Source organism: Triturus cristatus, chromosome 1_1 (assembly GCF_964204655.1).
Source record: "Triturus cristatus chromosome 1_1, aTriCri1.1, whole genome shotgun sequence".
Classification (NCBI taxonomy): Eukaryota; Metazoa; Chordata; class Amphibia; order Caudata; family Salamandridae; genus Triturus; species Triturus cristatus.
The window spans coordinates 1200593051-1200615137 of NC_140579.1; the positions used below are offsets into that span (position 1 = coordinate 1200593051).

Sequence of the window (22087 nt, forward strand, 5' to 3'; positions counted from 1 at the left end):
CTGGCCCATTGGTATATTTTTAATTTTACATATGGACCTTAACTCCTTTAAAGACAAGTGAAGGTAAGGGGTGAGGCCGAGCTCCTCAACCATGTCCTGTATTTCTGATGGATACTTCTGCCTGTGGATTCCTCACCTTATGAATACCCCCTGCGTCAGCATTCCGTGGGAAATTCTTTCCTAGCTCTCCCACGTCGACGAGAACGTCACAATAGCACGGCTCCGCTCGCGACACCGTATGATGTCATCGGAGCCATAACAAGACCTCGTCAGCATGCTGACGTCAGTTCCCTTTTTCCCCACCCGTCGACGCTTCATGGTTTTTCTTGGGGCTCTCCATTTTCTTCGAGGAAAACTTTGTATCTTTTGTTGGTTCCTGATGGCTACTTCCAGGAAGACCGGATTTAAACCCTGCAGAGAGTGTGGCGGGCATATGTCAGTCACGGACCCGCATGAAGATTGCCTCTGGTGTTTATCTTCGGATCATGACGTCGAGGAGTGTCGAAGCTGCAGGAAGATGAATCCGAAGGCCATTAAGGAGCGTGAAGCTAAGTTGTTTATGGCCAAAGCCAAAAAGGAGGAGAGAGGTCGTAAGAGGGCGAAGTCTTCGTCGTCCTATACATAGAGGCCGAAGAAACATACGAAGTCCAAGAGGAGGCATGGCTCTCGACACCTTTCTTCGAAGACCAGGGCCTCGAGGTCGAGGTCGCCGACTCCGGCTGAACGGCCTCGAAGAAAGGACTTAGTTTCTCCATCTCCTTCTCCTCAAGTGATGCCGGTTCCATCTCCGGATCCGGTATCGCCGGCTTCGAAAGGCTCTTCGCAGCATGAAGACTCACCGACTCCAGCGATGTCTCCGGTACCTAGCGAGTCGACTCCAGGCGGGGTGACTTCTCCTGTGCGGGCGCCGTTCCCGGTTCCGCAGTCTCCAGCTCGACCTCAGGAAGGTACGGATCCATATCCTGCTTTTCCTGCTCCTGGGTCAGACTTTTCGCATTTTCTCAATGCGATGTTTGGCATGTTTGCCAGGGCCTCTGCTCCATCCGGTGCACCTTTGGGCCCCGTGGTTCCTTTGGCCTTTAACTTGGGTGTTCCTCAATTTTATCCTCGGGCACCCTTTATGTCTTTCTTGCTTTCGACTCCAGCTTGGCATTTCCCAGCGCTGAGGTCCTCCACTCCGGCTCCACGGACTCCTTTGGCTGTTGACTCGGCCCCACCTCGAGTTCGATTGGCGTCGAGGTTCGAAGTCGCTGCGGGCTAGTGGCTTGGCTACTTCTCCTGAGTTTAATCTCCCATCTGCGAATGCTGGTGTTGTGCAATACATTGCTCCTTATCATGTGGTTATAAGGGAGGCAGCTGATTTGCTTGGTTTACAGCTTCCCTCTGCTCAGGTGAAATCTAATATTCTTACGGAAGTTCTTAATACTTGTTCTTCCACTACTGAACCGTTGCTTCCCTTTACGGATGCTTTGACTGAACCAATAATGGAGGTGTGGCAGAAGCCTTTGTCTGCTCCTGCGGTTTCTCACTCCATCGCTAGAAGGTACAGGCCTGCTTCTGGTGATCTGGCTTTTTTATCCTCTCATCCTACGCCAGAAAGTCTAGTTGTCCAGGCTTGTTGTTCGAAGCAATCTTCTGGTTCTTTCCCTACCATTCTTGGTGATATGGATTCTAAAAAGATGGAGCAGGCGGCAAAGAAGGTGTTCTTTTCTTCAAGTATGGCCCTTAAATCCACTAATGTTACCTGTCTTCTTGGAAGGTATATCCATGCTTTAATGGACTCAGTCATGCATCTAGTTCCTAAGTTTCCTGAGGAGGATCGGGCTAATTTCATGGAAGTCCTTTCTGATTCGCAGGCTGCGGCACGTCAGGTGATTCAATCAGGCCTGGACACTGCTGACTCTGTAGCTCGTGTGATGGGATCTTCTGTGGCTGCAGGGAGGCAGGTTTGGCTTAGTTTGTCTGGTTTCTCACCTGATGTTCAGGCGACTTTGCTGGATTTGCCCTTTGATGGGTCAAAACTCTTTGGTTCAAAGGCAGACTCCGCCTTAGAGCGTTTTAAGGACAGCAGGGCTACTGCAAGGTCTCTAGGCCTCCAGGTGCAGTCCGGAGGATACGGCTACAAGCGGTATCGTGGATTTGGGAGATCGGCTTCCTTTCGTGGCCGCCAGCAAGCTCAACAGGTCCAGCAACAGCAGAATCCTTTATACAAGTCATACAGAGGGAGGAATAAGAGTGCAGCTCGACAACAATCCTCCTCCTCCTCCTCTTCCTCTACTTCCCCTCCTGCCACCGTTGGTACATCAGGAAAGCAGATCTAGATCCCCTATCTTACAACATGTTGGTCCAGTTGGAGGTCGGGTGTCCCATTTTCTACTAGAATGGAGACTGAGCACATCAGATCGTTGGGTCTTGAATCTTGTAGAGAATGGGTACGCTTTTCCCTTTTTGGAGTTTCCTCCTCCTTAGCCTCCTTGCCATGGTTGGTGCTCAGAGGACCACTTACTGCTTTTACAGCAGGAGGTTCTTACCTTGCTACAGAAAGGTGCGATAGAGGTGGTTCCGGAGCAGGAAAGGGGTCAGGGTTGCTACTCCCTTGTATTTCCTGATCCCCAAAAAGGATGGCCGCTTAAGGCCAATCCTGGACCTCAGGATTTTGAAAATTTACCTCAGACAGGAGAAGTTCAAAATGTTGACCTTGGCTCAGGTTCTTCTTGCGCTGCAACAGGAAGACTGGATGGTGTCCATCAATCTACAGGATGCGTATCCTGAGGTCACATCGGAAGAATCTCCGGTACACGGTAGGGTCGCAACATTATCAGTTTGCGGTTCTTCCGTTGGGTCTTACTTCCGCACCTCGAGTCTTTACAAAGGTGATGGCAGTGGTAGCGGCTCATCTCAGAAGGTCAGGGGTTCCTGTTTTTCCCTATCTGGACGACTGGCTGTTGAAAGCAGAGCGTCCAGAGTTGGTTTTGCGCCACTTTCCAGGTCACAGCTCATCTGTTGTTCAAATTGGGTTTCTCGATAAATGTACCCAAATCTCACCTGGTGCCTTCTCATCGCAACCTGTTCATAGGGGCAATACTGGACACTTCTGTGTGTCGAGCATTCCCTCCTCCGCAGAGGATTCTCGACATTCAGGAAATGATTCCTTTATTTCACGAAGGAGTGGTTGTTCCAGTCCTGAAGGTCTTCGCCTGCTCGGTCTGTTCGCTTCCTGCATTCTGTTGGTCAACCATGCACGCTGGCACATGAGGGCACTCTAGTGGTGCCTCCGCAGGCAGTGGTATCAGCACAACGGAGATCTCGGGAAGAAGGATAAGATCTCCAGAGAAGCTACAGAGGAGCTGATTTGGTGGAGTTTGCAGGGCAACCTGTCTTAAGGAAAGCCCTTTCAGCCTCCTCCACCGGGGGCCACAGTGATCACGCATGCCTCCACTCTAGGGTGGGGTGCTCATCTGGGGGATCTGGAGGTCAAAGGTATTCGGCCTCCAGAGGAAAGGTTGCTTCATATCAACCTGCTGGAATTGCGGGCGATACGTTTGGCACTAAAGGCCTTCCTCCCTTCCCGGTCAGTCTGTTCAGGTCCTGACGGACAACACTACTGCGATGTGGTATATCAACAAACCGGGAGGTGTAGGGTCGTTTGTCTCGGTCGAGAGGCTCTGCGGCTCTGGTCCTGGGCTCAGAACCATCAAATTTGTGTGTTCGAGGCATGTGGGCTGCTGAATTCATATCTGTGCATAGATCGCCGCCTAGTGTTGGGTCCGGATGTTTGCACGTTGTTGTCCTGGAAGAGTCTTCGAAGTATCCTTGGATAGGTGACTCCTCCCCTGGACTACAGTGCGCATGGGCATCCTCTCCATCCTCAGATTGTTTTTTTCCGCCATTGGGTTCGGATGTGCTATCTTAGCTCAAGTTAGGAAAATATTTGGTCGAGGCCAAAAGGCCTTTAGTTCGCGTCGGTACTGTTTATCGATCGGGTTTCGATAGCATTTTGTTAGTTTACTAACTTTCAGCACCGACTTCTTTCGCATTTACCTGTCCATCGACTACTTCGACGATGGAATCCAGGACGCCATTCAAAAGGTGTCCGGTATGCAATGCGAAGTACCCACACATCGACGTCCATCCGGTGTGCAACAAATGCCTTTCGCCGGACCACGACGAATCGACATGCATGGCCTGTGCCCGGTTCCGTTCCAAGAAGACTCTAAGGAACCGAAGAGCGGCGAGACTCGAGGCGCGGCACGCGGCACCGGCCCCAACAGACATCTTCGACGAGGCCGACGTCGAAGAATTAGAAGTCATACCCTCCAGTCCCGTTTCCGAACACGACCCCGGATCGGACGAGGGCGACGAGTCACTCTTCCACAGAGGTGAAGACGACACCGAGGTAGGAGACGACGAGGAGGCCTTAGGGGCCGAAGAGAGTAGCTCCAATGATGAACAAGGCCTACCTGTTCAAACCGAAGAAACACCAGCGCCACAGCCTTTGGCTCCGGTCGAGGGATCGCCTTCGGGCCTTACCCGAGACCCATCCCGTAGTTCTTCGGCCCCGCCCTCGGGCCCGGCCTCGGACGTTCAGCAGCAGCCATTGCTGCATAAGCCAGCTGGTTTCCCTACCACAAAACCGAAACCGAAAGCTGCTCCGGTTCATACGAAACCGAAACTGAAAGTGGCGCTGGTCGGATCGAGGCCTTCCACGCCTTCGACGCCAGCGCAACGCGTCGGCACCGACCGCACCAAGAGGGACTTCGGTGCCGAACTGGAATCGGGCGACATCGGAGTCGACAAGCGGAAAAAGGCCATCGGCACCGAGAAACCTACTCGGCTACCGACGCCAACAACACCGAGGGCAATACCGCCCGCTTCGCCTCGCGTCGCTCCCTCGACGACGCCGATGCCTCACCTATCGAGGACGTCGACGGTGATCTCCACACCTCGACTCGAGGACCCGCCGGCACCGAAAAAATCCACGCCCGGCTCTACGAACCTGGCCGGTGCCAAAGCCTCAAAGACGCCCCAAGTGCGGCCTGCTGCGACGCAAAACAACAAAACCACGGCGGCCCTCAAAGACCCGTGGGGTTCCGGCCCGATCGGAGCTCCAGCAACCTCTACGGGGCCAGCCAACATTACCTTCGGCTTGCCTCCGTCAACAATCCCGAAGATGTTCCAACTCAGGACACGGGTTACCCAGACTCCGGTTCCACCGGACGAGACGTCTCCGTCACGAGTCATCGACGCCGACACTGGCAGGATGATTCTCCACGACCGAAGAATAACTTCGGAACCGCCATTGGACCCTTTCAGGATCCCACTAAAAAGGAAGCTGCCGGTGGAATCAGAACCTCTCCTTTATGAACCGTTCCATTCCTCCTACCGGGATCCACACCGGTTCTCCCCCACGCGCTCCGACACGGATGCATTGGAGGACTACATGGATGACCAAGCACCCTACCATGTAGACACAGACCCTGATGACCAGCAGGACCCTGATCAAACTTGGGGCGACCCTGCAGACCCCAGTGCACCTCTCGATACACAGGACCCACAACTCTATGGGGCAAAAACATCTCCCACGGAGGATACTGCGGCGTTCAACGATCTTATTGAACGTGCTGCAAATAACCATGGGGTACAGCTTCACTCAGATACCATCGAGGATGACTTTCTAATGGACACTTTTGCATCCTCAGAAAGACATGTAAAAACTCTGCCAATGCTGAAGGGGGTCCTCAAACCAGCTAAGGACATTTTCAAGGAACCCACCAGGGCACGAGTGATAAACCCCAGGATTGATAAAAAATACAGATCAGCACCTGGGGATCCTACTTACATCAAAGGACAATTACCACTCGACTCCATCGTCGTAGCGAATGCTCGCAAGAGGGCACACTCGCAAACGACAGGTGACGCTCCTCCCCCGGACAAAGAGTCCAAGGTGCTAGAGACCTCCGGCAAGCGAGTTGCCGCCCAGGCTGCCAACATATGGCGCATAGCCAACACTCAAGCGCTCCTCGCTCGCTACGATAGAGCGCACTATGACACATTGGAGCAACTACTCCAACATCTCCCTGACCAGTTCAAAGAAGGTGCAGAAATTCTTATCAGAGAGGGACAGCTACTCACAAATGCTTCCATCAAATGTGCGCTAGATGCTGCAGACACGGCTGCCAGGGCCATAAACACAAGCGTCATGCTGCGACAACATGCCTGGCTACGAATCTCAGGATTCAAGCCTGAGGTACAAAATAACATACTGAACCAGCCCGTCAACCCCGACTATTTATTCGGCCCAGAGGTTGACACCACCCTCGAAAAGATAAAAAAGGACACGGACACTGCAAAGTCCATGGGCGCCCTCCAAACTCAGTCCTTTCGGAGCGGCTCCTTTCGTCGCCCCGGAAACAAGGGGGCAGGTAGAGGACAGGGGTCACAACAAACGTATAACAAAGGCAATACACAGACCACCTACGATAAAAACACCCGAGGTGGATATCGTGGCTCCAGTACAAAGGGCAGAGGACGTGGCTACGGCAACACCAGGTCCTCCCCCAAGAACAAGCAGTGACGCCCTCTCCCTTCCTCCCGACCACATAACACCTGTCGGGGGAAGACTACAAAGGTTCCTGTCCACGTGGAACTCCATCACCACGGACAGGTGGGTCAAAGATATTGTAAAATACGGTTACTGTCTGGAGTTAACCTCCACTCCACCCACAATACCACCAAGAAACCGTCCTATGTCCTCAGAGCACTTAACGCTCTTACAGCAAGAGGTGCAAAGTATGCTTCTAAAAGGCGCTATAGAGGTCGTCCCCATCCACGAGCAGGGTACAGGGGTGTACTCCCTCTACTTTTTAATTCCAAAGAAGGACGGGTCGCTCAGGCCTATATTAGACCTGAGACCCCTGAACCAGTACATTCTTTCAGAGCACTTTCACATGCTCACCCTACAGCAAGTCCTTCCGCTTCTCAAGCAGGGAGACTTCCTAGCCTCACTGGACCTCAAGGATGCGTACTTTCACATACCCATCCACCCCTCACACAAAAAATACCTCAGGTTCACTGTTCAGGGGCAGCACTATCAGTTCAAAGTCCTTCCCTTCGGCGTGACAACAGCGCCCAGGGTTTTCACGAAGTGCCTAGCTACGGTGGCAGCACATTTACGGAGGCAGCATATACACGTCTACCCCTACCTAGACGACTGGCTCGTTCAAGCGAAGTCAGCCCAGCAATGTGCAAGCCACATGTCCCGCACCATTCACCTTCTTCACAGTCTGGGATTCTCACTAAATTACCCAAAGTCCCATCTCCAGCCCGCACACGTACAACAGTACCTAGGTGCGACTATAGACACTCTGGCGGCCACAGCTCAGCCAAATTTAGTGAGGATCAACAGCATACAACTGCTGATCTCCAAGTTCAAACCCAATCACTCGCTTCCAGCGCGAGTGTTTATGCAGTTGATAGGCATGATGGCCTCCTGCATCTTCATAGTCCCGCACGCGAGGTTACATATGCGCCCACTTCAGGAGTGCCTAGCACGTCAGTGGAATCAGGCTCAAGGACAGTTGAAAGACCTAGTGTTGGTGAGCGGTCGGGCATACAACTCTCTGCATTGGTGGAATCCACAAAACCTTTGCAAGGGCCGACCGTTCCAAGAGCCTGTTCCGCAAATAGTACTGACAGCGGACGCGTCTCTCCAGGGATGGGGAGCTCATGTACTCCACTACACAGTGCAGGGACTATGGACGACACAACAGAAGAAGATGCACATCAACCTTCTGGAACTGATGGCAATCTTCCTGGCCATGAAGGCATTCAAAGTACATCTGTGCAACAAAGTCGTGTTGATCCGGACGGACAACATGACTGCTATGTACTACATACAGAAGCAGGGAGGAACACACTCTCCACAGTTGTCTCATCTGGCTCAGAGCATGTGGAAGTGGGCCATTCAGAGGAACATGTTCCTCATGGCGGAACACCTCCCCGGCAAGGACAACCAGATGGCGGATCTGCTCAGCAGACACAGCCACCAGATGCACGAGTGGGAGTTACACCCATCAGTACTCCAACCGTACTTCCAGCAGTGGGGTCATCCAGAGATAGACCTATTCGCGACAAGCGAAAACGCAAAATGCCAAAGCTTCGCCGCCAGATTCCCACATCCGCAGTCGCAGGGCAATGCGATATGGATGAACTGGTCCGGCAGATTTGCGTACGCTTTTCCCCCAGCGCCGCTGATACCGCTGGTGGCTCGCAAACTACGACAACACTCCCTGACACTCGTCCTAGTTGCTCCCACGTGGGCACGCCAGCCGTGGTACACCACCTTCCTCGAACTTTCCGTGGTGCCGCATCAAAGGCTGCGGATCAAACCCGCGCATTTGACGCAGAACCATGGAGAGGTTCAGCACCCAGATCCGCAACAGCTGAACCTGGCGATCTGGCTCCTGAAGTCCTAGAGTTTGGCTATCTCAACCTGCCACCTGACTGTATGGACATCATCAAGGAGGCCAGGAGACCCACTACCAGGGCTTGCTATGCAGCCAAATGGAAAAGGTTCGTCATTTATTGCGGTAATAATGACATCAACCCGCTGGACGCATCCATCCACAACATCATCTGTTACCTCTTACACCTATACCGATGCAATCTGGCGTACACCTCTATACGTGTCCATTTGACCGCAATATCAGCCTACCTGCAAACCAGGCAGCACCTCTCTCTATTCAGAGTGCCTGCCATCAAAGCATTCTTGGAAGGGCTCAAACGAGTAATTCCACCTAGTCACCCACCGGCTCCAATGTGGAACCTCAACTTGGTCCTCACACGCCTGATGGGTCCACCCTTTGAACCTCTACACTCATGCGAGATTCAATTCCTTACCTGGAAAGTGGCCTTCCTAGTAGCGATCACTTCCCTAAGAAGAGTTAGTGAACTCCAGGCACTAACCGTTCAAGAGCCATTTATTCAGGTTCACGCCAACAGGGTCGTACTACGTACCAACCCCAAATTCATGCCCAAGGTAATATCGCAGTTCCACATGAATCAGACTATTGAACTGCCCGTTTTCTTCCAAAACCCACAAACTGTTGCAGAAAGGGCACTACATACACTAGATGTACGGAGGGCCCTCATGTACTACATCGACAGGACTAAACCATTCAGGAAGACAAAACAACTGTTCGTTGCCTTAGCCCCACACCACAAAGGTAACGCCATCTCCAAAGCAGGGATAGCCAGATGGATAGTTAAGTGTATTCAAATCTGTTATCAAAAGGCAAAACGCACATTAACTATTCCACCACGAGCCCACTCAACACGTAAGTTGGGGGCTTCCATGGCCTTCCTAGGAAATATTCCCCTGCATGATATATGCAGAGCAGCCACATGGTCCACTACACACACATTTACAAAACACTATTGTGTAGATGTGCAGTCAAAACAGCAGGCAGCTGTAGGACAGGCTGTTCTCAAGACACTTTTTCAGACCGCTGCAGCTGGCACGGGTAGCCGCCGCTAATAGAGGGCACTGCTATGTATTCTATGCACAGATATGAATTCAGCAGCCCACATGCCTCGAACTGAATATGCTACTTACCAGTGTGCATCTGTTCTTGGCATGTAGGGCTGCTGACATTCATATCGCCCTCCCTCCTCCCCGGCGCCTGTCGCAGCTGCAGCTCTCAGAATTACTGCAAGCATGGTCATCACTTTCTGTATCTACTCCATCACTGCCACAATGGCGAAAAACAATCTGAGGATGGAGAGGATGCCCATGCGCACTGTAGTCCAGGGGAGGAGTCACCTATCCAAGGATACTTCGAAGACTCTTCCAGGACAACAACGTGCAAACATCCGGACCCAACACTAGGCGGCGATCTATGCACAGATATGAATGTCAGCAGCCCTACATGCCAAGAACAGATGCACACTGGTAAGTAGCATATTCAGTTTGCAAATCATCTGGCCGGTGTGCTGAATGTTCGTGCGGACAGTCTCAGTCGGCGTTACTCGGCCAATCACGAGTGGCGACTTCATCCGCAGGTGGTCAATCGCATCTTTCAGATGTGGGGGTCTCCTTGGTTGGACCTGTTTGCCACTCACGAGAACGCGCACTGCCCGTCATTCTGCAGTCTTCAGTATCCGATGCGGGGAGCGCTGCGGGACACGTTCCAGTTGGATTGAAGCCCACAGCTCCTTTACGCGTTTACTCCCATACCCTTGATTCCTCGGGTTCTGAGGAAGATTCGCCAAGGCCGGGCCCAAGTCATATTGATCGCCCCGGATTGGCCAAGAAGGGTGGGGTACACAGATCTACTTCACCTCTCATCGCACCCTCCGCTCCGTCTCCCTCTCAGGGCAGACCTCCTCTCGCAGTCGCAGTTTCTACACCCACACCTCCAGAGCCTCCACCTTCATGCCTGGAGATTGAACGGGGCAACCTGAGTTCCTTCTCTCTCCTGCCGGATATAGTCAATGTTATTTTATCGTCCAGGCGACCCTCCACTAAGTCAGTTTACTCTTCCAGATGGTCCAGATTTGTTAGGTGGTACGGAGTGAGAGACATTGACCCTTTGAAGTCCCGTTTGTCTAATATTCTGGAGTTTTCACTTTCTTTGGCACAGCAAGGTTGTACTGTAGCCACTGTTAAGGGCTATTTGTCGGCCTTGTCGGCTTTTCTATGTTTGCTGGACCAGCCGTCTTTATTTAAGTCCCCCATTGTCATGAGGTTCATTAAGGGCCTTACAAATAATTTCCCTCCCACACCTTTCCTTATGTCTCAATGGGACGTGAATCTTGTTCTTACCTTTTTAATGGGTTCTCCGTTTGAGCCTCTTCATACTTTTGTTGAGGCTTCTTTCTTTTATAACGGTTTTCTTGATTGCCATTACCTCGGCTAGGAGGGTAAGTGAGCTTCAGGCTCTTAGTTCGAAACCTCCTTTCTTGACCATTCATGCAGATAGGTTGGTCTTAAGGACCAGGGCTGCTTTCCTTCCCAAGGTGGTTACCCCTTTTCATTTGGGACAGTCCATTACTTTACCTACCTTCTATCCTCCCCCTCACCCTTCCAAGGAGGAAGAGAGACTACATCGTTTGGACACTAAGAGAGCTGTCAGCTTTTACTTGGTTCGGACAAGAGATCTGAGATTGGACGATCAGCTCTTTGTGGGCTGTGTTGGAAAGATGAAAGGCAAGGCTGTGCACAAGAGGACTCTCTCCAGGTGGATTATCTTGTGCACCAAGATTTGCTACGCCTTGGCCAAGAAGGACCCTCCTGAAGGTATCAGAGCTCATTCCACCAAAGCTAAGTCTACTTCTTCTGCCTCGGCTAGAGATGTTCCTGTTGATGACATTTGTAAGGCAGCAACTTGGGCCTCCCTCCACACCTTTGCGAAGCATTACTGCTTGGACTCTGAGGTTAGGAGGGATGGCCATTTTGCTCGTTCTGTTTTGCAAGATTTTTTTGGTCAAGTCAGGTGGACACCCTCCTCCAGGAGAGGTACGGCTTTGGGAATCTATTCATAAGGTGAGGAATCCACAGGCAGAAGTATCCATCAGAAGAACAAGTTACTTACCTACGGTAACGCTTTTTCTGGTGGATATAGTATCTGCCTATGGATTCCTCACTGTCCCGCCCGCCTCCCCGTTCTCCACCTGCTTCTACCAACATTTTTGTAAAATTTTAATATGTCTTAATCATGTTGATATTTTTTAATTATGAGAAATGCTTATTCAGTTGCTATTTCTCTGTCTTTATTGATTATGCTTTTGTGAATTTATATATGTGTATATATTTGGTATGCTATGTTTGCATCTGAAAATGTGTTGGTCCGCCCGTTTGCCTCGGTGGCACGGAAAAAATGGGTGGAACTGACATCAGCAGGTTGACGAGGTGCTCTTATGGCTCCGATGACGTCATATGGTGTCGTGAGTGGAGCGTGCTATTGTGATGTCCTCGTCGACTTGGGAGAGCTAGGAAAGAATTTCCCGCGGAATGCTAGCGCAGGGGGTATTCATAAGGTGAGAAATCCGCAGGCAGATACTGTATCCACCAGAAAAAGCGTTACCGAAGGTAAGTAACTTGTTCGTCAGGGTTATTTTCACTAATAGCTTGGTTCTGTTTTTGAGACATTCTAACCTAAAGTTCTAACCCCTCTACCCTTAGCTAAAGTGACTTTTTATTTTCTAAAATTCTAAAGGGCTTGGACTCTCTAGCCTGGCCTTTACTGATTGGCCGCCTTCAGGATGCTGGCCTTGTACACCTTTGACAGCACTGTTTGTAGCCGCCGGCCCCTGTGGTTGTAGGCAGAAGGCTGTGTACAACTAAGAGTCGCTTTTCAAATGTCTAATAAAATAGATTTGTTCTATAAAATTCTAGAGGGACTTAAGCAAGGCCCTAAAAAGACTTTTAGTAGTTTGGAAAAAAATGGCGATTTGAAAAATCAGAATTCTAAAGGCAATTTAAGAGTTCTGTCGTGTGATCAGGTGGTAACCAAGTGGTCCAAAAAATGCAAGTTTTGTATGCCACCGCTGATCCACCAATGTAAGAAACTGGCTCTATATATACTGTACCAAAGTGAGGTGCAGTGTGTATAGAGTCTAAGAGTCTCCAGAGAGAGGTTAAAGCCTTCTTTGCATGTATCTCGCCCAAAGAACCCCGTAAAGCAGTGTGACTTCAAGTTCAGAAAGACAGCAGTGGTGGAACAAATAATGTTCCAGAACCTCTTTCCATAATGTGAGCCTCATTTTCTGCATTATACTGTGTTTTATACCTGTTTTGCTAATCTTGATTCAGTGTTAATACTATCAAATATTGAATGTTCGAGAAGAAAATGAGTTGCTGTAAGAAACTGGCTCTATATATACTGCACCAAAGTGAGGTACAGTGTGTATAGAGTCCAAGAGTCTCCAGAGGTAGGCAGAGGTTAAAGTTAGATAGAACCTTACTCTCTAAAGTGGTAGCTTGGTCGAGCAGTAAGGCAGTATCAGAGGACAGTGTTAAGCATTTGATGTATACTCTAAGTCAGCAGAACAATTCACACTCTCAAGAACTGAACTTTAGGCCAATTGTTTTTGTATAAATATATACTATTGTTTATTTTTAGAACCAAGCAAGCCTGGAACAGGTAAGCATTAAATACTTTTCAGTAATAAGTTACTGGATATAGAACTGTTTCAAAATGCAATAGGAATGGTACTTTGTTTAGATTTAAAGGGGAGCAGTAGTATGCAACACTTAGCAAATACAGTACATTGGAATGAATAGGCTTTCTCAATAAATTGCAGGTAAGTTACTTTTTGGATTACTTTTTCTAACACAGTGCTGGATCCTAGATTCAGCACTGGGACATTTCCTGAAAACAGTTGAGAAAATGCATTTTAGTTAGATGGATGATTTTTAAAGAATATTCTTGTATTTCAAAAGTCGACACTTCGAATCTTTTTGGGAGTAAAAGTGTCAATGTTAACCTATGAGGAAAAGCAGGTTATCGGTTTCGAGGTAAGTACTCGGTCTTTGGAGTTGGGGTTCTGGGGTTAGACTCGGGTGTCTCCCAGGGTCAGTGATTCACTGTTGTTGTACCCTCAACGGCACTAGGGTGGCCGGGTGCAGAGTGTTGAGGCCCTATGTTATCCTATGGAGGATAGGGGGGCTCCGGTTGGTGGCTGCTGGCAAACAGGCCACGGGATTGTGGGAGCAAAGCTCCTAGGGTTTAGCTCAGGGCAAGTTGGGGACCAAAGTAGCACCAAAGGTGCACCCTCAGCGGCACTATGGCGGCCGGGTGCAGGGTGCTGTTTTGAGGTGGGTGCCCTGTTCATTCCAATGAAGATTCTCCAGGACAAAGAAACACTGCAGGCTCGGGAACGAGGATCTTCCAGGAGCGACCACCACTTCGAGGGATAAGTTGGGATGTTGAGGGTTTGTTAGGCATCGTTGGTTTGGTCTCACAAGGCCGTGGGGCGTCGGGTGTATTGGGACGTCGGATTTTCTTACCCGCTCTCGTCGCGATGGGGGGGGTCCTCTGGATTGAGGCTGCAGGCGTCATCGGGAGGCTTGAGGCAGGTTGGCAGGTCAGGGTTCGCCGGATCTCGGGTCAGGATCGCCTGGAGGACCTCCTTGTGGTGTTTTTCCACTCGAGCTCGGGCTGGGTTCGGCGGGTGCAGAGTGTGCTGGATTTGCGGTTCCTGGCTGGCACCAGGAGCTGCAGTCCGGTGTTCACAGGAGAAACAGTCTGGGAAGTGAAGGCAGGCAGGTCCTCTGGGGTTTGTGAGGTTGCTGGCTGCTGGACACGCCGGGATTTCGCAGGAGCAGGTTCGAGGGGAGACCGGCCAGAAGGGCTGGGGCCAAGTCAGTGGGCGTCGTCCTCTTGTTAGCTCTGCACGGCTCTAAGTCCTTCTTCTTATCTTGGTTTCTTGTTGTTGCTGGATCTGAGAAGGTAAGGTTCAGGATGCCCCTAAATACTAAATTTAGGGGCATTACAGGTTGGTAAAGGGCAGGGACCAATGGGTCCCTTCCCTGGGGTGGGTACACCACCTATTCTGCCACTCTCCAGTGCGAGGGGGTCAGAAGCCTGTCTCTGGTTGGCTGGGTCCCCCCACCCTCAAGATGGCGGGGACTCGAGGTTGTGCTTAACCTCGCCTCCCCCACCTTAGGGGTGGGGTTGGCAGAGGTGGGCATACCTCTCTTCCTCACCAGTTTTTTCCCGCCGGTTCTCCCACCCAAAGTGGGGGGTAGAACCAGTGGGGACCAGTTGCTGAAAGCAACAAATAGTCTGGAGAGGCTCACAAAGGCGGCATACCTTTGAAGCTTCTCCTTCGTGAACCCTGCTCATCCTGGGGGTGGAGGCTTGCCACCTCGTCCCAAGATGTGGATTGTTTCAGGCCCCCGAGAGCAGCAATTTCTCGACTCTGTGGTCCAGAATCATGTCTGGTGGTGGCAGCCTAAGCAGCCACTCAGTCAGGTCACTAGGAGGTGGTCGAATTTCAGGGGGCATCTCTAAGATGCCCTCTTTTGCGCATTTTACATTAAATCCCACATTGACATCAGTGTGGGTTTCATGTGCTGAGAAGTTTGATACCAAACTTCCCAGTCTTCAGTGTAGCCATTATGGTGCTGTGGAGTTCGTAATGACAAGCTCCCAGCACCATATACTCTTTAATGGCAGCACTGCACTTACAGTGCCCAGGAATGGTTTTGGGCACTGTAGGAGTACAGGGCTCATGCACCTGTACCCTCACCATTGGCATTGGGCACCCAGCTAGAGGGGTGACTGATGTATGCCCAAGGCAGTGGGCATGGCACACAGAGATGTGTGCCATGTCGACTCTTCACTTTGTTCTGCACCAAGGCACTCAGCCTGCAAAGGCAGTGTGTGGTTGTCAGGGTACAGGGCCTCTGAGGGTGGCACAGTAAGGGCTGCAGCCCTTAGAGGCCTTCTCTGGTCACAGTGCCCTGGGTACCTGTGGTATCATTTACCAGGGGCTGACATGTGGCCAGAGATGCCAATTGGGTTTAGGCTTCAATGCACTTTTAGGGAAGGAACATAGGCCCTGGGAACGTGATTAGCAGGAGCCCAGGGCACACTCAGTGAAAGAACATCAGCAATTCAGCAAAAAGTGGGGGTGTACCATGCAAGAAAGAGGGCACTTTCTCACAGTTGCTTACTTGTTACTTCGATTCTCCTGCATTGGTATCTTTCATAGATTCTCATGCCACTCTTCCTCCTCCGCTTTCATGATTATTGATAGCTTGGATTCATTCGCACTGTCACAAACTAGAAAATTTGGCATTCGGAAGCCACTGTCAGGTGAAAGGCTGTGTGATCTGGTGCCTGATTTACTAAAGTTATGGTCTCAGAATGCGGTGGACTGTATGGAATCTGTAGCTATTTTAAATTCTATTTTGTATGATGGTATACTGCTTTGCTAACATTGATTACGGAGAGATCCCATTCTGATGGTGGGAATTGTTCAAGCATATGAATCTACGAAAGACACCAATGGTGGGAAAGAACGTTTCAGGAACTTATTTGTTATATGACTAGAGTACAGTACAATTGCACAACTGATACATCAGGGCAAGCCCACACAGAGTATTGTCATGTACCAACTGACTACTTTTGCACTTCTAGAAAAGGCCTCATTTGCTTTTTTAGAACCATTCTGAATGGAAGGCACTCTATTGAAAAGCAGGTGTACTTGTATGTGGTAATCTCCCCTGCACTCCATCTTCCCTATATCATCTGAGTATTTAAATCTCTTGAAAGAAACATTAAAACTTGTAATTCTCTCTCTCCCCACCTCCTCCTTTTCCTCCCCTCGTTTTGGTCTTTTCTCAGGGTGACATGATGATGGGCGAAGAGATCTCAGTGGTGGATGGAGAAGAAGGTACACTGTATCCATAATGATCAAAGTTCATACTATGTTAACAACTGTAAAAGGCTCACCTTTTTCATAAATCAGATATTGTCTGTTCAATTCTACTGATCTTTCTTTAATGTGTGTTGAATAACAAATGTTTTCCTTTAAAACATACAGCTGCCTAGTGTTTGATCATACTGTGTGATTGCTGTGGTTACTTAGATTGCTTAAAAAATGCAAGGTTAATCTATTCATGCGGGATTGTGTTTGATGTGGGGCACGTTGGAATAATGCTGTGTTAGTACCAGGTCATAGTTTTTGAAGTCTGACTTGTACAAAAGGCAAGGTAATTCTTTGTTTCACCTTCATTCAGTTCATGTAATGATACTATTGCTTATAAGTTGGCACAGATTCTCATTTGGATTGAACTTTTACATAGTCATACAAAGAAATCTGCTTGTCTCTAGAAAAACTCACTTTCTAATGGAGACGTATTGCTACAGATTTTTCACCTTTTGAATGTTCCCTGGTGTTGACTGGATCCTGAAACTTTTCAGCAGTATCTCTGTGTTCTAGTAGGTGCCGCCGTGCTGCTCCTCACTGATGCCGTTCTGCACCATAAATGGCGCGCTGCACCATAAATTACGCGCTGGCTTATATAGGTGTTACTCCCACATGCTGATGTCCGTTCCTTTCTTTTTGCGCCACTGTAGGAAACTGGCTCTATATATACTACACCAAAATAACGTATAGTGTGTATAGTGTCCAGGTGTCCCCAGAGGTAGGCCGAGGTTAAAGTTAGATAGCACCTTACTCTCTATTTGTGGTAGAGTGGTCGAGCAGTAAGGCAGTATCAGAGGACAGTGTTAAGCATTTGATGTACACATTCGGTCAGCAAATTAATTCACACACTCAAGAACTGAACTCTTGGCCAATTGTTCTTGTATGAAAAAATATACTGTTTTATTTCCAGAACCAAGCAAGCCTGGCTCAGGTAAGCATTAAATACTTTACTGTAATAAGTTGCTGAATGTAGAACAGTTTGAAAATGCAATAGGAATTGTACTTTGATTTACAGGGGATGCAGGAGGTACGTTGAAATGAATAGGCTTTTTCAGTAAATTACTGGTAAGTTCCTTTTTACGTTACTTTTCTAACTCCGTTCTGAATACCTAGATTCAGCACTGGGACATTTCCTGCAAACGGGTAAGTAAATACGTTTTGGTGGTTCGTGCGATTTTTGAAGAATATTTTTAGATTTCAAAACTCCACACTTAGAAACTTTTTGGAAGAAAATTGTCAGTGTTAACCTGTTTTTCCTCTACAGGCTATCGGTTCAAAGGTAAGTAATAGACTGTGGGAGCTAAGGTTTTGGGGGTAGACTCAGGGGTCCCCCACGGTCAGAGATACTCTTGTTACACCCGCAGCGGCACTAGGGCGGCCGGGTCCAGAGTGTTGAGGCCCAGTGTTATCCAATGGGGGATAGGGGCCTCCGGTTGTTGGCTGCTGGCAAGCAGGCCACGGAGTTGTGGGAGCAAAGCTTCTGGACTTTAGCTCAAGGCAAATAGGGAAACTAAGTAGCACCAATGGTGCACCCTCAGTGGCACTAGGGTGGCAGGGTGCTGTTTCGAGGTCGGGTGCCATGTTGTTTTCAATGGAGATACTCCGGTCTAAAGAAACACTGCAGGCTCAGGAACAAAGACCTTCTGGGTGCGACCACCACTTCGAGGGGTAAGTTGGGATGTCTTGGGTTGGCTAGGCACCGTTGGTTGTGGCACACAATGCCGTGGGGGGTCGGGTGCAGGGGTGCCTTTTGGCGTCGGAAAGTCCTACCCACTCTTGATCGCGGTAGAGGGGGTCCTCTGTATTGAGGCTGTAGGCGTCGGCTGGGGTCTTGAGACTGGTCTGGGATCTCCTGATCTTGGATTACAATCGCCGAGGAGACCTCCTCGTGGTGTTTTTCCACTCGAGCACGGGCCGGGTTCGGGGGGTGGAGAGTGGGCTAGATTTGCTGTCTCCGGCTGCTCCCAGAGGTTGCAGTTGAACAAATCCGGTGTTCACGGAAGAAACAGTCTTTGGAAGTGAAGGCAGGCAGGTCCTCCGTGGTTTTTAGGTCGAGCCTAGTGCAGCGCTGTGAGAAAGTGCCCACTTTCTTACATGGTATGCCCCCACCTTTTGCTGAATTGCTGATGTTCTTTGACTGAGTGTGCCCTGGCTTCCTGCTAATCAGGTACCCAGGGCCTATGTTCCTTCCCTAAAACTGAATTGAAGCCTAAATGCAATTGGCATCTCTGACCAAATGTCAGCCCCTGGTAAATGGTACCCCAGGTACCCAGGGCACTCTGACCACAGAAGGCCTCTAAGGGCTGCAGCGCTTATTGTGCCACCCTTAGAGGTCCTGTACCCTGACACTCTCACACTGCCTTTGCAGCCTGCGTGTCTTGGTGCAGAACAAAGTGAAGAGTCGACATGGCACACATCCCTGTGTGTCATACCCACATACCACTGCCCGGGCATACATCAGTCACCCCTCTAGCTGTGTGCCCTATGCCAGCGGTGAGGGTACTGGTGCAGGAGCCCTGTACCCCTACAGTACCCAAGTCTGTTCCTGGGCACTGTAACTGCAGTGCTGCCATTAAGAGTATATGGTGTTGGGAGTTTGTCGTTATGAACTCCACAACACCATAATGGCTACACTGAAGACTGGGAAGTTTGGTATCAAAATTCTCAGCACATTAAACCCACACTGATGTCAGTGTGGGATTTAATGTAAAATGCACAACAGAGGGCATCTTAGACATGCCCCCTGAAACTCGACCAACTTCTAGTGACCTGACTGAGTGGCTGCTTAGGCTGCCACCAACCTGGGTCGGCTTTAGGGCGATGCGACCGGTGCCACCGCACCGGGTGCTGGCTTCCTGGGGGCGCCCTGTTTGAAAGTTTATTATGCTTTTGAAGCACCTGCTGCAGCGTTTTTCCCCCTCCAATTACCAGGCCTCACATAAATGTCAAGATAACGCGTTTGAATAATTATCTTCCTGGAGAGAGATCAGCATTTTGTATAGTTGAGGTTTTGACTTCGGTGAAGTTAGTGCAGAGGGTTAATATGCCTGCTGCAAAAAACATGTACCAAGTAGATTACAGAGTGCGTATGATGTGAACAGATCAGCAGGTTACTGCTTTCAAAAGAGACATCTTTTTGTTACTTGCAATTTATAACTTAAAGTCCTAATATAGAATAGTGAGCTATTAACTTTCATCCTAGAACTGCATACACACTGCAAAGTATACATTATTAGAACGTTGCAAAAAGGGTTAATTTGGCTAGAAATCGATTCTTATTATTTAAGAAAACTCCCAACTATGCTGTTTCTTTTTCGACTCTGAGTTTGTGCTTCTCCACACCAAGCACTCTTAAACTATGCTGCCTACCAGTATGGATGACATGTGACTCCTACACTTTTAGTCCTTTGGCTTATGTAACATTTCCTATACACTGATTTACACACATATGATTGATTGTCTCTGTGTAATGTGTGTGTGTGATGCAAAGTGCTGGGACACCTTACACTGTTATGAGTGGCACTATATAACTAATTCAATGCATCTGAGAGTGTGTGGTTATGGAGACTTAGTCACTGCTAAAGGGTGCTAGTGAGAGAATCCATGGTGGAGGTGGTCATTGGGGGGGCGCCAACAAACATTGTCGCACAGGGCGCCACCAGCACTAAAGCCGGCCCTGCCACCACCAGACATGTTTCTGGACCCCTGGGTCGAGAGCTTGCTGCTCTCGGGGGCCTGAAACAATGCACATCCTGGGACGAGCTGCCAAGTGTCCTCCTCCAGGATGGGCAGTGTTCATGAAGGGGAAGCTTCAAAGGCATGCCGCCTTTGTGAGTCTCCCCAGACCATTTGCTGCTTTCAGCAACTGGTCCCCACTGGTTCTACCCCCCACTTTGGGTGGGAGAACCGGCAGGAAAAACAAGTGAGGGAAAGAGGTGTGTCCACCTCTGCCAACTCCACCCCTCCAGGTGGGGCAGGCAAGGTGAAGCACAACTCTCAGTCCCCGCATCTTGAGGATGGGGGTACCTAGCCAACCAGGGACAGGCTCCTGCCCCCCTCTCACTTGAGGGTGGCACGATAGGGGGTGTACCCACCCTAGGGAAGGGACACATTGGTCCCTGCCCTTACCTTTTTTTGGGGGGGGGGGAATTTTAAAAGACCTTTATTGACACCATTCAGTTCCGACACAGCGTAGTGCCTACAACCCAGCGGGCCGGCATTGCGTTATGACACATTCCGTAACTTCTACAGTCGAGGGAAATAACACAGCAAGCCACCTACAACCGCATCGGGCCGGCCGCGTCAGGTGGGCGGATGTTATGGTTGGCATCAGAATACAGGTCTTGATCCATTACAGACTAACAAACCTGTCGAACATAATGTCATTTTCACTGTTCGTCTGCTACATCCAATTGTCTCTGGGTCTGCAAAATAAAATCCCATGAAGGCACTCCACACTGTGCCTCAGCCTTTTGGAAAGCCCCCGTCGCTCAAGTCCCACCCACGTCTTGCGTGACTTCCCCATCCTGGTGGAGGTCAGAGGCAGTGGCAGTGGTGGTGGTGTGTTCTAGGAGGTATGCCTGGAGAGGAGCCCAGATATCTCGCGGGCAAGAGGAGGGTGGTAATAGTTCAGCGTAGGTGCGCAGTTGCTCCTGACAATATATGAGATCAGTCAGCCAGTCCTTGAATTTGGGGGCACGACCCCTGCCCCACCGGCAGTCGATTCGTCGTTTAGCTAGGAGGAGGGCTAAGGAGGTGTATCTCCATACCTTGGCAGGCAATGGTTCAGTATATTCCTACAGGGCGGTGAGAGGGTCGGTAGGTACGTGTGTACCTATCATTTTATCTAATGTGTGGAGGACCTCCCTCCAATACTCTTGGACAGGGGGGCAGCTCCAGGCCAAATGGCCGAAGTCTGCGCCCGCTGCTCCGCATCTATCACACCTATCGTTGTCACGCAAGTGTAATCGATGTAAGCGAGCCGGTGTATAGTGTAAACGATGAATGTATTTGTAGTGTATGAGGCGTAGCCTGCTGCTGGAAGAGACTTCGCCATTCTGGCTGCAGCAGAAGGACCATTGTTCGTCCGTGAGAGGGTGTCCCAGTTCCTCCTCCCATCTGCCTTTGGTTGGGGTGGGGTCGTTCTCTCGCTCCTTCTGGGTGGTGCGATAGAGCAGGGACACCACATGCGCGGGAGCAGTCTGTTGCAAGAGGACGTGTAGAGGAAGCATGGTGTGGGGTTCAAGTGGGAAGCATTGGGTAAGAGACCGCATATCCTGCCTAAGCCTCACATAATAGAAGCGTTCCAGGGGGGTGGGGGATGTGTCGCCGAAAAATGATTCGCTTGTGCTAAATTTCCCATGTGTGTACAGCATCCAGTAAGCTGCGAAGTGCACCTGGGAAGTAAAGCTCTAAATCAGGGACCACGAAACCTCCTGCAGCAAAGGGTCGTGTGAGGATGTCCCAGGTCAGTCTGGGTTGTTTTCCACCCAATACCAGCAGGATTAACTGGGTTTTAATACTTTTTTAAAAATGCCCGCTGGGGGCTTGAGGGATGTTGGTGAAGAGGTAAAGCAGTTTGGGTAGCACGACCATCTTGATCAGGGACACCCGGGCAGCCATGGAGAGGGGCATCGCAACCCATTTGGAG

General features: G+C 50.0%; 1 protein-coding gene across 3 annotated transcripts in view; it reads left to right on the plus strand.

The window, feature by feature from the left end:
* LOC146871825 (ATP-dependent chromatin remodeler CHD8-like) overlaps positions 1-22087 on the plus strand; it is a 3469548-nt gene that overhangs the window by 2715020 nt on the left and 732441 nt on the right. For all 3 annotated transcript variants that reach the window (XM_085651762.1, XM_085651758.1, XM_085651757.1), the window contains one exon: positions 16353-16401. In XM_085651762.1, coding sequence (XP_085507888.1) covers positions 16353-16401 — 49 coding nt within the window. The remainder of the gene's footprint in view (positions 1-16352; positions 16402-22087) is intronic.